A 14337-nucleotide genomic window follows, 5' to 3' on the forward strand; every position below is an offset into this window, starting at 1 on the left:
AAGCCGACCTCCAAGAAGGCGTGGCTCCAGAATGATGGCAAATAAAAACCCGGAGAGCCAGCACCGCCTGGAGACCAGCAGGAGGCCAGAGGAGCCACGCAACACGCCACTCAGCTCCTGGGCCTTGGAAGTGGTGAGCTCACTGAGGCAGGAAGAGTCCTGGGAGGGGCTGGGGACTGCAGATAAGGGTCCTGCGGGCAGATAGATGGGGCAGATGGAGGGAGGCAGAGGTTCGTGGTCCAGATGGTGGAGGAAGTTCGGGGGGAGAATCACGGCAGTGGGCTGACACACAAGTCACACTGGGACAGCTGTGCACACTCACACACATCCAGAGAGACAGACACGCACATCCACATGCACACGCACCCAAAGGCAGGTACAAGGAAAAGACAGCCCCTCACAGGCAGGCCTCACCCCAGTCAGACAGACCAACCTAGCCCTGCCTCATTCACCTGGAGGCATGCAGTGTTGAAAGAACTCCCTCTCCCACCTGCACACCCATCTACAGACGTCTATCTACCTATCTGTGTTTCAGATGCCCATGGCGTCCCCCCAAACCCTGCTCCTCTGCCTGCTGGTCCTGGTGGTCACTGAAGGCCAGGGTCAACAGGCAGCCATCCCAGGCTGCTACTTGCACTGTAAGTAACCCTGGGAGCAGAGAGCTGGGTGGGAGCAAAGAGCTGATGGACTGGACAGAGGGGCAGGCAGCACCCTCGAGGGACCCAGTGAGGCTCAGGCAACAGGAGCTGGGCGAGCCTTCTCCAAGGCACCATCTACCGCTCTTCTGTCTTCTTCTAGCCTTCAATGTGACGGTGCGAAGTGACCGGCAAGGCACCTGCCAGGGCTCCCATGTGGCACAGGCCTGTGTGGGCCACTGCGAGTCCAGCGCCTTCCCTTCCCGTTACTCGGTGCTGGTGGCCAGTGGCTATCGACATAACATCACCTCCGTCTCTCAGTGCTGCACCATCAGCAGCCTGAGGAAGGTGAGGGGGCCCAGCTCGGTGGTGCTCGTTGCGGGTAGGGGAGACAGAGGAGATGGGGATCTAAGATGGCCTGAGGAAGGGGAGTGGAACAGACACCCACCTCTCCCACAGGTGAAGGTGCAGCTGCATTGTGGGGGGGACCGGAGGGAGGAGCTGGAGATCTTCACGGCCAGGGCCTGCCAGTGTGACATGTGTCGCCTCTCGCGCTACTAGCCCATCCTTCTCCCCCCGCCACCCTCCCCTTGGTCAGAGGGTTTAATGTTGGAGTATATCCTACATATCCTGAACCTCAGCAAGGACAACAGCTCCAACCCTGTGAGAAGAGGGGCGTTTCTGCCTCTTCCCCACCTCTGCCTGGCTTCCTAACCAGTCCTTCATCATTTCATCTCCCTCTTTGTCCTAAATAAAGCAAGCAGATCATGAGTTTCTCTCTTTATTAAATCTACCCCCAGCCAGGGAAAGGGGAACAGACCATGGTTACTGTGACCACCCACCCTTGCCCCAGGACACAGGGAATCTTCTGCCTGTGCCCTCACCCCTCCCCCTGCCCAATAAATAAAAAGGGGACAAGGATGTACAGGGCAAGGGAGGGGAGGGAAGGAAGGAGGGTGCCCCAGGCCCAGGATAATGTCTGTGTTGCAGGTGAGCTGGGGGAGAATAAATAGACCATGGATCCCATGGTGGGGTGAGGAAGGACCTCCCGCTGGCACAAGGTGGGGCAGGTGAGGGGCCGAGTCCCCTTGCCCTAGGCTGGGAGCAGGGGGTGGGAACCTGCCTGCAGTCTGTAGCCCAGCTTTGTGGGGCAGAGGCAGATCCCTGATGGCAGCTTCCTGGTCAAGCTTGCCCTGGTCAAGTCCTGCCAGGACGGCCTGAGAGTTCTGTTGCCCGGACCCCCATCTCCTCCTCTCCCCCCAGTGGAAACTGCCCAGGCTGGGCCAGGCAGGAAGCCCTCCGAGCCCCCTCTGGCAAGGCCAGGAGTAGGTGTGTATCTCTCTGGACCCCTGGGCAGGAGGGAGGATGGAGGGACTGACAGCTCTGGGTTTAGCTCCTCCCCTTCTGGGGATCTTTAGCTCTGACCTCCACCGGTGGCCACCTGGGGTGTAAGCCGCTGGAGCGGGGCCTCTTTGGCCCCCTGGGTCCCCTGTAACCGGCGTAGCCGTAGCTCCTCCAGGCCTTGCCACAGCTCCTGACGTTCCTGGGCCTTCTGCTGTTCCCTGGGGAGAGAGGGCGAGGCAGTTCCCTTACCTGGGGCCCCACCTGCAATTCAGCCTCCCTCACCACCACCCCACCTGCAAAGAGACTCCACTTAGGGGAGAAGGCACTAAGGAGAGACTGGTCCCAGCCTGTGGTCATGGAGTAGATGGATCAGCCTGGCCCTGAGAGGCCCCAGCTGAAGTATAGGATGCTCCATACCTGGAAGAAGTACTTGGGAGGATAATTGGAGGATGCAGGGGATAACTGGGCTCGGATGCCCCAGCACTTGGCTAAAACATAGGGAAAGACTTTAAACATCTGATCAGGTGGGATGTGGGCTGTCCTCTTCGGTTCCCTCCAACCATTAGGAACTGGTTCTTTTCTGCTTTTCTCCCCTCTCCCTCCATGTCCAGCCTCCCAGCACTCACTGCTGCTTTTCCAGCTTGTAGGAGGCTGTGAGCTCATCAAACAGCTTCCCATTCATCTCCATGAAGGTCTTGAGCACATTGTAGATCAGAGACACAATGGTTCTTGGCAGGGTCAAGGGAGGGGGTGAGAGATGAGAGCAATTTCAGTTGGGTCCCACCTCCCTCTCTGGCATTCTGCCTGTCCCTGTGTCCCAAATACAGCATGCAGCCCTGAACACCACAAGCACCGCCCTCTGCCTGCCCCTTTCACCACCCCTCTGCCATCTTCGGATGCCTTCCCTGATCCTCTCCAGCTAGCAGTAACCCCAGTTCTGGACTGGCTGGCCCTGCCCCAGGTTCTGTGGGTTAGGTCAAGGCCTGGGCACTCACTGATTCCAGTGCTCCTTGGAGACTTGGTAGAGGGTCCCAAACACAGCAGGCAGCACAGTATGGCAGTTGTCCTCAATGAGGCTCAGGATATACTCATTGTTCCAGAAATACAGAGCCCGCTCTGCAACCTGGGGCAGCGAGATGGCAGAGTAGGCGCCTGGCAGTGGCTTCCCTGCACATGCAAGGCCTGGTATCCATCCCCAACCCCAAACCCAGGGCGCCCTGCCCTCCACACACCCCGTCTTCAGGGCTCATCTGACCCACGGGAGGAAGCAACATGGTGAGGTGAAAAGAACACTGGATTAGGAGTCCAACGCTCAGAGGAGAATCCTGGCTCCACTACACACTGGCCACGTGACTTTGGACAGGGTATTTAACCCCTCAGCCTCTGTTTTCAAATCTGTAAAGTGGGGCTAATAATAGCTACCTCCATACGGCTGTTGTAAGCATCAAATGAGGTATTCAGTAAACTGAAGGAAAAATTGACAACCACCAGGTATGGCTCATAAAAATGAAAGTCTGCACACACGTGTAGGAGAACACTGGTTACAGCCAGCCTGGATGGTGTGGAGAAGCCTTGCTGGGCTCTGAAGTGGGGCTAATGAAATCTAAGGCCACTAAGGAAGCGGACAACCATCCGTCCCATTCATGGACGTTTGCTAAACATCCATTTCAGTTTATGAAATGTGCTTATGCTGCCATCTCTTCGGCTCTCATCACCACCTGTTGGCCCATTCTACAGATAAGGAAGCCTAATCTGACTCAGAGTGGTGAAGTGATTTGCTCAAGGCTCCTCAGCCAGTGGGAGGTGGATCTGAGGCTTGACCCCAGGTCTCCTGACCCTAAGACCAGCATCTCCCCATTATTAGACCCAGGAAGGTCCAGAGGAGAAACTGAGGGCAGAGGAAGCTGTGTTAGGTCAACTTGCCAACCTTACCAGTCCATACCCTGGCTCTCACCCCCACCCATTCCAGCCCCATACCTGGAAATGGGGGCTGGACACACAGCGAGCCACCTGCTTGAAGAGGGGCTCCTGGATCTTCACGAACTGGGAGGGCTCAATGACATCCAGAATCTCTTCCATCTCCCCCAGAAACATCACCTGGGGTGGGGGAAGGGACACAGGGAGCAGCAGTTCCCACCTCCCCTGACACACACCTGCCTGCCCTCTGGAAGCTGAGCCCTCCCAACCTCCCTGTGGTGGACATCAAAGCCCTTCTTCATACCTCCTTCTGGGTACAGGTTTTTGGCCAGTATTTGAGCAGCCCCCGGATCACCTGTGGGAGTTGAGGCAGAAAAGAGTCAGACCTGCAGGGGTGGGGGCTTGCCCTTCCCCCCAGAGGTACTCACATGCTCTGTCAAAGTGGCATCCTTCTCCAGGAACTGTACCACACAGTATGCCAGCTGCAGCGGGGCGTGGTGGGTGAGGAGGAGGCACAGAGAAAGAGGATAGGGGTCAGGAGGGGACCAGGACAGGACGCTAGACATTGGCTCATTTCCTATGTCTATTCTCTTAGTCACCAATCATTTACTGACCACCTAGGATACACCAAGCACCATGCTTGGTGTGCAGGGACACAATAATGACCTCACAGGGGAAACATTCAGCAAACTAGTCCTTACAAATTTTACAAAAGGTTCCTTAACCGGAATCTGTATCATGATCTATGGGAATACAGAAGGAGGAGAGCTCAAGCCTGCACAGGCAGGTCAAGTGGGAGGGGGCTGGGAAGTCTTCAGAGCTTCAGCTATGTCTGAGATCGGCCTTAAACGGTCATGGGGATTCTCTACGGTAGACGGAACAGAATTAGTCAAGAAAAAGGTGAGAGAGGATCCCGTGAGTTCACGCTTTTAGTGTGGCTGAAATCAGAGTGTCAGGCTGGCTCTGCGGGCCCGGGTGGCTGCCCTGACTCTGTCAGGACCTCTCTGCCGTGGCAGGACCAGGCCTGGGCCTTACCTGGGCGTGAAAGACAGACAGCGACTTGACAGAGTGCAGGGGAATCAGGACTCGAACCAGAAACTGCTTGTGCTCGGTCTTCAGGGGCAGCGCAAAGCCGTTGATGATGCTGAGGAGGGGGCAGAAGAGATGAGGAGGGTTGGCATGACTGGGCCTCAGTCCCTCCTCCCAGAATCCTGAGGCTCCAGCTGATGCCCAGAGAGAGTCACCTTCCTAAGATCTCCAGCAGCTCAGCCACGCCATTGAAGTGCTCGAGTTCATAGATGAACCTTTGAGAGGAAGAGAAGGATGCAGAAGGGCTCAAGGCAGTTGGAGCAGGTTCAGCCCTCCTCTCTGTCACCCTGCCTGCCCACCCCCAGCCTGCACATCAATCCAACTCTCTCCCCACCCAGAGGCTGTGCTCCCTTCCCTAAACCCCAAACGAGGCCCCACTGAGATCCACACCCACCTCTTTATTACCCCTCTCAGCCCAGCCACCAGTGCCACTCTGGGTCCCAGCTCAAACCTTTCTTCTTCTTTTTTTTTTTTTAAATTTTTATTGGAGTATGGTTGCTTTACAATGTTGTGTTAGTTTCTACTGTACAGCAAAGTGAATCAGCTATACATATACATATATCCCCTCTTTTTTGGATTTCCGTCCCATTTAGGTTACCACAGAGCATTGAGTAGAGTTCCCTGTGCTATACAGTAGGTTCTCATTAGCTATCCGTTTTATACATAGTACCAATAGCATATATATGTCAACCCCAATCTCCCAATTCATCCCACCCACCCTTTCCCCTCTGGTATTCAAACCTCTCTTCTATGAAGCATTCCAACTCGTCTCTTCCTCCCCGAGACCCTAACCCTCATTACCTGGTCCCCATCCAGTCCATAGGCACCTAGCCTGAGTCCTCCGCTCCTCATGCCAATCAACCAAAAGAATGACAAACACTTACAGTGTCTATTCTGTGCTATGTACTTCTCAAAATTATCCCAGGAGGTAGACCTTATTAGATCCATTATATAGATGAAGAAATCAAGGCTCAGCAGTTCAATGAAACTTGCCGCAAAGTTAATAAGCAAGGGATCTAATACACTGAGCTCCTGGAGGAGAGGGATCGTGCCTCACCTATTTTTTAGCTAATAACGATAAAAGCTAATGTTTCAGAGTTCCGGCCTTGGTCCAGGAGCTACACTGAGTGCTTTGAAGGCACTGCCTCATTTCATCTTGATGATTATCTCTGTGTAGCATAGTTATCATTCCCATTCTAGAGACGAGGAGACTAGGAGAGAGCTTAAATAATTTGCCCAAGTTCACCCAAATATTTGAACCAAACTCAAACACAGACCATCTAGCTCAAGAGCCAGTCTCAACTACAAGGCAATGTGGGTCCCTGATGCCCAGTGGGCACTGGCGCTCAATACATATTTGCAGAAAGAATCTCATTCTTTGGGTCCTTAAGGCCTGGTGTGACATTAGATCCTAGGCCCCCTGAACTGACCTAGTCCCTGCAAACCACTTCATCTCTCAGCCTCAATTTCCTCATCTGTAAAATGGAAATAAATACCCTTTCTCTACTGATCTCACAGGATTTGTATAAGCAAAAATTATATAATATGTTGCCAAGAAGAAACTGGGCCCCCAAGCCCAGAAGCTTTTGCTCTGTCTTCTCCCCATAGCTCTCTCCCTCCCTCCCCAGGTCCCAGCGGGGTAGGCCGCAGGCACCCACCGGAGGAAGATATGGCTGCACTGTTTGCGGATGTAGGCCCGGAGCCCCAGGAACTTTCCATAGACCCTGTGCAAGATGGTCTTGAGGTACTCACGCTCCCGAGGGTCCTCGCTATCAAATAGCTCCAGGAGCTGTGGGACACAGGATCAGGGGTTAGGAAAGAGGCCAAGCCAGGTTGCTTCCATCCTATCCCCACGCCACTCAGAGAGCCTGCCCCTGCCCCATGACACCACCCGGCCTGGGCTCCCCACTTCACCATCAGGACAAACTTTTGATCCACATATCTCTTGGCCACGGAGGGCTGGAAGTCTGGGCTCTCCAAGAAACGCAGGAAAAACTCGTATACCAGCTGGAGGAGGGGAACAGACAGAAAGGTGAGTTCAGGAGCAGCCTCCCCCCTCATCCTGCCCTGTGGCCCTCATCCAACAGTCCGGGGCCTAAGGAGACCCTCTACCCTCTCCTCGGATCTCTTCTGAAACTCAGATCCCTGTCTTCCCCAGCCCTCATACCTGAAGATGTGGCCATGAAGGCTCAAGGTTGGGCTCATCCTCTTCAGGGTCAAATTCAGGGTTCTCACTGGGCGGCAGCGTCCGGAAGATATTCACTGAGATCTGAGGGGACAGAGTCAGGGTTCTCTATGGAAGAACCCTTGAAGGTGGAAACCAGGACATCCCTCATCCAAAGTTTAATGGGCCTCAGCACCTACCCAAGCAACCAGTTCACTCCTTGGCAATCATTACCTGAACATCTAGTTCATGGATAGACCTGGGACCAGGGTTGGGGACCCAGGGGTGGATGAGATACATCCCTGCCCTCTATCAGGTGCAGTCCAGCAGGGAAGACGAGATGGGAAGTGGTAAGGTCTAAGGACATTCTAAGCAGCAAAAGGGAGATTTCTAGCTTGGGCATTGAGAGAGGCTTCATGGAAGAGGCAGCACCTGAGCCAGGCCATGGCGATAAGGAACGTGGTGGGAGTGCACACCAGGCCTCAGGAGAGCATAAGCAAAAGCGCAGGGTGGGACAAGCCCAGGAGGCACTGAGTTACCTACACTGGCTGGGTGCTGGGCAGCAGTGGGGCTGGGACAGGGGTTGCGCGGGAGGAAGATGTGGGCCTCGAGGCCAAGCCAAAGACTGTGGGTTTATTCTCCGCACGGGGGCTCCGCAGGCAGGCTTAGGGTTCCCATGGGCACCAAGCCCTCCCCCAGAGGCCAGGTGCCAGGTGCTCACCATGCGGATGATGTCTGGGTAGACAGGCTCAATGAGGACCCCCCGAGTGCTCCCCACACACTCCACCAGCTCATTGAGCGCCGCCCGCTTCACCTCCTTCCCCTTCAGGTCGGCCACACAGTCCAAGAAGTCAAACATCACCCCACACTGGGCCAGCTTCCGGCTCAGCAGCTCATGCAGCTCAGAGGCTGGCACATCTGGGGAGGAAGGAGGGGGCTGAGCCTGGGCCCCAGCTGCCGCAGCTCTGGGCAGGGGCGGGCCCTCCTAATCCCTAAGGCTGGCTCCTCTGCCCCCCAGACCCCATGCTTTTGTGCCATCTCCCACTCCTTGCAGAAAGCAAACAACTTCTGTCCCATCCTCCATTCTTGTGAAGTAAAGGAGCTTCATCTCTTCATCCTAACCTAGGCTCAGAGAACACGATAGCCTGACTTTAAAGCATGGGAACAGACCCTGGCTGCCTGGCCTTTCCACAGGTGCCCAAACAGCCACTGCCTCCCTCTCATAGGCGGCACTCTGTTCTAAGAGCCAGAAGTGGGGAGGAGAGCCAGCACCGAGGACCTCTCGGGTGCCTGTGCCTCAGCCAGTTGGGCCCTGTAGCCCAGAGCTGGGGGGACCTCACGGTGACTGCAGGGAAGCGTGCTAAGCACCTGCCCCAGGACCCCGGCAGCAGCTGGGCTGGTAGTGGCCGCCTGGAACCCAAGCTGTAGGCCCCACCCTTGGCCCTGGTCTGCCCCCCAGGGTGGCGCCACCTCCAGATGCCCCACCTCCAAGGATGACAGGCCAGTCAGGCCATGCGTCAGCAGAGAGGGTAGAGGGCTGGGAGGTGGCGGTCAGGTGGTGGAGTCCCTGGCCTGGAAGGGGCCGTCCAGACTCCCTCTGATCGCAGCTGCCAGCTGCTTCCCACCACCCCACCCCCAAACCTCACTTGCCCACTCCAGGACTCAGGTAGCCCCGGAGCCAAGACCGGGCTCACCTTTGAGCAGGGGCAGTGGGATGAGTTCCTGCTGGTTGCTCTGATAGCGGAATTGAGAGGAGCTGTGGGACCGCCGGGGCCGGGCCCTGCGGAGGGAACGGCGGGAGAAGCCGTCCACCTTGTCGGGTGGGGGCACCGGGGACAGCCCTGGGGACGAGGGGCTGCCGGGGGTGCTCGCGGGGGGCAGCTTCGTCTCCATGGCGGTCAGGCGGTGGGCCAAGCCTTCAGAGCCCCTGAGCTTCCCTCTGGGCCTGCAGGATGCTGCGTGAGGCTGGGCTGACTAACTTGGGCCCATCCTGTGCGGTGGGGAGGAGCACAGCACAGTCCTGGCCCCCCCCCCAGGGCCTCTGGCAACTGCCCAGTCCTGGGGGGCAAGCACGGTAGAGAGGAGGATGGCTCAGGTCTCAGGTCCTTCCTGAGGGTCGGAAGAGTCCAGTTAGGGTTCCCACCCTGGCTCTTTTAAAAAAGAAGTCAGGGCAGAGAGGTCAGCAAGAAAGAGACAGAGAAAGCCTGTCAGTTCTTTCAGGACAGCCTGTGGGGCTGCGGCGGAGCGCCCAAGTCTTCTTTCCCTCCTACCCTGGCCCAGACCCTAAAGAGAGGTGCAGCCCTCTCCCACAGGAGACAGGGCCCTCCCTTCTCCCTGACTGAAAGGCCCCAGACTCCAAAACAACCCATCTCGAAATAGGGCCTCTCCCGCCAGCCAGACCTTACCTGGAACGGGGACCTCGTTCCTCATCCCTGGCCCCTAACAGAATGGGGCCCCCGTTTCTGCTCCACTAATCCAGTCACCAGGGACTTCCCCAAGAATGAGGGTCCCATCCCCCTGCCCCTCCACGACCCGCAGCCTCCCCCCGCCTCAGTTTCTCCTTCCTCGCTCCCAGATCTCATCTGCCTCTCGAGGGGGGGCCACTCACTTCTCAGATGCCCAGACTTTGGTCGCCGACCCTCCAGGGGCTGCCGGTGGGGAGGGAGCAGCTGTTCAGGGCTCCCGAGCCGCGGTCCGGTTCAGGGCGCTGGCGCTGGGCGGCGGCGCTCCTGGGTTCTCTCTCTGGCTCCGGGGGGGCCGGAGCGTGCACCCAACTCAGCCCCGCGTCGGGGCGCGGGCGCGCGACGGGCTCTGGGCTGGCCGGGGCAGCGCGCAGACCTCTCCTCAAGTCGTGGCACCCAACCCGCGCAGCACCACAGGAGCCCCGGCTCTGTGCGCACCGGCACCCGCCGCCCAGCTGCTCACGATGACATCAAGTCACCTCCCCCAGTCGGCCCGCACATCCCCGCGGGTTTGGGGGCCGGGGGCGGGGTGGGTGGGTGGGGTGCTGCGTCAGGAAGTTCCCGCCCGGGGCAGCTGGGAGATGTAGTCCCCTCACCAATAAAAGCGGCTGCCTGACCAAAGGGGTAATCCCTGCGGGCACCCAGGGACAAGACTGAAGCTGAGCGGGAAGAGGTCCAACTGGCGCTGGGTTCCTGCTTTCTGCAAGGGAGACTGCATAGGGAGTGAGGAAGACTCAGGAGTCTGCACCAGGAAGCTGGGGGCGATGCCAGGACTCCGGCAGGAAAGAGGCCCAATCCTATGCCAGGCCCAAAGATTTGGCCTGCTCCATCTGTGCCCCAGGCATTCCACCCCCAAGGGAACCCCACCCTCACTCCAGAATGGCTGGACGCTTCAAAACCCCAGTAGAAACTGGCACTGGACTGGTTAATAGTCTGCAGTGAGCCAGTGCCTGCTGGGAGGGGTGTGGTGCACCCAAGGCTGCTGGGAAATGCAGTCCTTCCTCAGGCCTGCAGTCCCCCTCCCGTCCCTTGCTGTCTAAGGTGACATCATGATCTGGGTTTAAAGGGCCAGCCTAGGAGTGGCAAAGCATCAGAGCAGGGGGTGCTCCCTGGTGCTGCCACCCCACCCCAGGCAAGCTAGCCTCCCTGGATGGAACTCCCAGCCCCTTTGGGACCTAAGATGTGCTACTGGGGTCTCCTGTTCAAAATCCTGCTGCAGGGTATCCAAGGCACAGGTGGACTTCCAGGAGTTTGGCGTTTCTGCCAAAATTTTCCAGCTTGTAGTCCGGGACCCCCTTCCTAGCACTCTGGACCCCAACACCTTTCATTCCCCTGGACTCCATCCCCTACACTATGCTGTGAAATCTCCACCCAGCAATTTTGTTTTGTTTTGTTTTTTGAATTTTATTTTATTTATTTTTTATACAGCACATTATTAGTTATCTATTTTATACATATTAGTGTATACATGTCAATCCCAATCTCCCAGTTCATACTACCCGACACAACCCCACCCTGCCATTTTACCCCCTTGGTGTCCATATGTTTGTTCTCTATATCTGTGTCTCTATTTCTGCCCTGCAAACCAGTTCCTCTGTACCATTTTTGTAGGTTCCACATATATGTGTTAATATACAATATTTATTTTTCTCTTTCTGACTTACTTCACTCTGTATGACAGCCTCTGGATCCATCCACGTCTCTACAAATGACCCAATTTTGTTCTTTTTTATGGCTGAGTAATATTCCATTGTATATACGTACCACAACTTCTTTAACCATTCGTCTGTCCATGGGCATTTAGGTTGCTTCCATGACCTAGATATTGTAAATAGTGCTGCAATGAACATTGGGGTGCATGTGTATTTTTTTTTGCATGTGTATTTTTGAATTATGGTTTTCTCTGGGTATATGCCCAGTACTGGGATTGCTGGGTCATATGGTAATTCTATTTTTAGTTTCTTAAGGAACCTCCATACTGTTCTCCATAGTGGCTGTATGAATTTCCATTCCCACCAACAGTGCAAGAGGGTTCCCTTTTCTCCACACCCTCTCCAGCACTTGTTGTTTGTAGATTTTCTGATGATGCCCATTCTAACCGGTGTGAGGTGATACCCCATTGTAGTTTTGATTTGCATTTCTCTAATAATTAGTGATGTTGAGCAGCTTTTCATGTGCTTCCTGGCCATCTGTAAGTCTTCTTTGGAGAAATGTCTATTTAGGTCTTCTGCCCATTTTTGGATTGGGTTGTTTTTTTTTTTTAGTATTGAACTGCATAAGTTGTTTATATATTTTGGAGATTAATCCTTTGTCGGTTGATTCATTTGCAAATATTTTCTCCCATTCTGAGGGCTGCCTTTTCGTCTTGTTTGTAGTTTGCTTTGCAAAAGCTTTTAAGTTTCTTTAGATCCCATTTGTTTACTTTTGTTTTTATTTCCATTACTCTAGGAGGTGGATCAAAAAAGATCTTGCTATGATTTACGTCAAAGAGTGTTCTTCCTATGTTTTCCATTAAGAGTTTTATAGTGTCTGGTCTTACATTTAGGTCTCTAATCCATTTTGAGTTTATTTTGGTGTATGGTGTTAGGGAGTGTGCTAATTTCATTCTTTTACATGTAGCAGTCCAGTTTTCCCAGCACCACTTATTGAAGAGACTCTTTTCTCCATTGTATATCCTTGCCTCCTTTGTCATAAATTAGTTGACCATAGGTGCATGAGTTTATCTCTGGGCTTTCTATCCTGTTCCATTGATCTATGTTTCTGTTTTTGTGCCAGTACCATATTGTCTTGATTACTGTAGCTTTGAAGTATAGTCTGAAGTCAGGGAGTCTGATTCTTCCAGCTCCATTTTCTTCCCTCAAGACTGCTTTAGCTATTCGCGGTCTTTTGTGTTTCCATACAAATTTTAAGATTTTTTTGTTCTAGTTCTGTAAAAGATGCCACTGGTAATTTGATAGGGATTGCACTGAAGCTGTAGATTGCTTTGGGTAGTATAGTCATTTTCACAATATTGATTCTTCCAGTCCAAGAACATGGTATATCTCTCCATCTGTTTGTGTCATCTTTGATTTCTTTCATCAGTGTCATAGTTTTCCGCATACAGGTCTTTTACCTCCTTACTAGGTTTATTCCTATGTATTTTATTCTTTTTGTTGCAAAGGTGAATGGGATTGTTTCCTTAATTTCTCTTTCTGATCTTTCATTGTTAGTGTATACCAATGCAAGAGATTTCTGTCCATTAATTTTGTATCCTGCAACTTTACCAAATTCATTGATTAGCTCTAGTAGTTTTCTGGTGGCATCTTTAGGATTCTCTATGTATAGTATCTTGTTATCTGCAAACAGTGACAGTTTTATTCCTTCTTTTCCAATTTGTATTCCTTTTATTTATTTGTCTTCTCTGACTGCCATGGCTAGGACTTCCAAAGCTATGTTGAATAATAGTGGTGAGAGTGGACATCCTTGTCTTTTTCCTGATCTTAGAGGAAATGCTTTCAGTTTTTCACCATTGAGAATGATGTTTGCTGTGGGTCTGTTGTATAGGGCCTTTATTATGTTGAGGTAGGTTCCCTCTATGGCCACTTTCTGGAGAGTTTTTATCATAAATGGGTGTTGAATTTTGTCAAAAGGTTTTTCTGCATCTATTGAGATGATCATATGGTTTTTTTGTTTGTTTGTTTGTGGTACGCGGACCTCTCACTTTTGTGGCCTCTCCCATTGCGGAGCACAGGCTCCGGACGAGCAGGCTCAGCGGCCATGGCTCATGGGCCTAGCCACTCCACGGCATGTGGGATCTTCCCGGACCGGGGCACGAACCCGTGTCCCCTGCATCGGCAGGCGGACTCTCAACCACTGCACCACCAGGGAAGCCCGATCATATGGTTTTTATTCCTCAATTTGTTAATATGGTGTATCACATTGATTGATTTGCGTATATTGAAGAAACCTTGCATCCCTGGGATAAATCCCACTTGATCATGGTGTATGATCCTTTTAATGTGTCGTTGGATTCCGTTTGCAAATATTTTGTTGAGGATTTTTGCATCTATATTCATCAGTGATACTGATCTGTAATTTTCTTTTTTTGTAGTATCTTTGTCTGTTTTTGGTATCAGGGTGATGGAGGCCTCATAGAATGAGTTTGGGAGTGTTCCTTCCTCTGCAAATTTTTGGAAGAGTTTGAGAAGGATGGGTGTTAGCTCTTCTCTAAATGTTTGATAGAATTCACCTGTGAAGCCATCCGGTCCTGGACTTTCGTTTGTTGGAAGATTTTTAATCACAGTTTCAATTTCGTTACTTGTGATTAGTCTGTTCATATTTTCTGTTTCTTCCTGGTTCAGTCTTGGAAGGTTATACCTTTCTAAGAATTTGTCCATTTCTTCCAGGTTGTCCATTTTATTGGCATAGAGTTGCTTGTAGGAGTCTCTTATGATGCTTTGTATTTCTGCGGTGTCTGTTGTAACTTCTCCTTTTTCATTTCTAATTTTATTGATTTGAGTCCTCTCCCTCTATTTCTTAATGAGTCTGGCTAAAGGTTTATCAATTTTGTTGATCTTCTCAAAGAACCAGCGTTTAGTTTTATTGATCTTTGCTACTGTTTTCTTTGTTTCTATTTCATTTATTTCTGCTCTCATCTTATGATTTATTTCCTTCTACTAATTTTGGGTTTCGTTTGTTCTTCTTTCTGTAGTTCCTTTAGGTGTAAGGTTAGATTTTTTATTTGAGA

General features: G+C 52.7%; 2 protein-coding genes across 7 annotated transcripts; one reads left to right on the forward strand and one right to left on the reverse strand.

Annotated features, from left to right (window-relative positions):
* GPHA2 (glycoprotein hormone subunit alpha 2) lies at window positions 1–1406 on the forward strand. 2 transcript variants are annotated; one of them, XM_049713106.1, is made up of 4 exons: window positions 1–133; window positions 536–638; window positions 799–983; window positions 1095–1406. In XM_049713106.1, the coding sequence occupies exons 1-4, from the start codon at window positions 32–34 to the stop codon at window positions 1194–1196; spliced, it is 492 nt and encodes a 163-aa protein (XP_049569063.1). In that variant the 5' UTR covers window positions 1–31; the 3' UTR covers window positions 1197–1406. The 2 variants fall into 2 exon arrangements, with proteins under 2 accessions (XP_049569063.1, XP_033272034.1); XM_033416143.2 differs by having other exon boundaries at window positions 799–1406.
* On the reverse strand, window positions 1404–10488 carry PPP2R5B (protein phosphatase 2 regulatory subunit B'beta). 5 transcript variants are annotated; one of them, XM_033416133.2, is made up of 15 exons: window positions 9758–10488; window positions 8844–9258; window positions 7871–8067; window positions 7153–7254; window positions 6900–6992; window positions 6644–6774; window positions 5141–5200; window positions 4932–5040; window positions 4325–4378; window positions 4201–4251; window positions 3957–4076; window positions 2975–3102; window positions 2606–2707; window positions 2397–2462; window positions 1404–2197 (listed from the first exon to the last, which is right to left on the reverse strand). In XM_033416133.2, the coding sequence occupies exons 2-15, from the start codon at window positions 9040–9042 to the stop codon at window positions 2050–2052; spliced, it is 1560 nt and encodes a 519-aa protein (XP_033272024.1). In that variant the 5' UTR covers window positions 9043–9258; window positions 9758–10488; the 3' UTR covers window positions 1404–2049. The 5 variants fall into 5 exon arrangements, with proteins under 5 accessions (XP_033272024.1, XP_033272019.1, XP_049569050.1 ...); XM_033416128.2 differs by having other exon boundaries at window positions 8844–9299; XM_049713093.1 differs by having other exon boundaries at window positions 8844–8929; window positions 9758–10486.
* Between the last annotated feature and the right edge of the window lie 3849 nt (window positions 10489–14337).

The sequence above is a fragment of the Orcinus orca genome, chromosome 8 (genome assembly GCF_937001465.1).
Source record: "Orcinus orca chromosome 8, mOrcOrc1.1, whole genome shotgun sequence".
Taxonomy (NCBI): Eukaryota; Metazoa; Chordata; class Mammalia; order Artiodactyla; family Delphinidae; genus Orcinus; species Orcinus orca.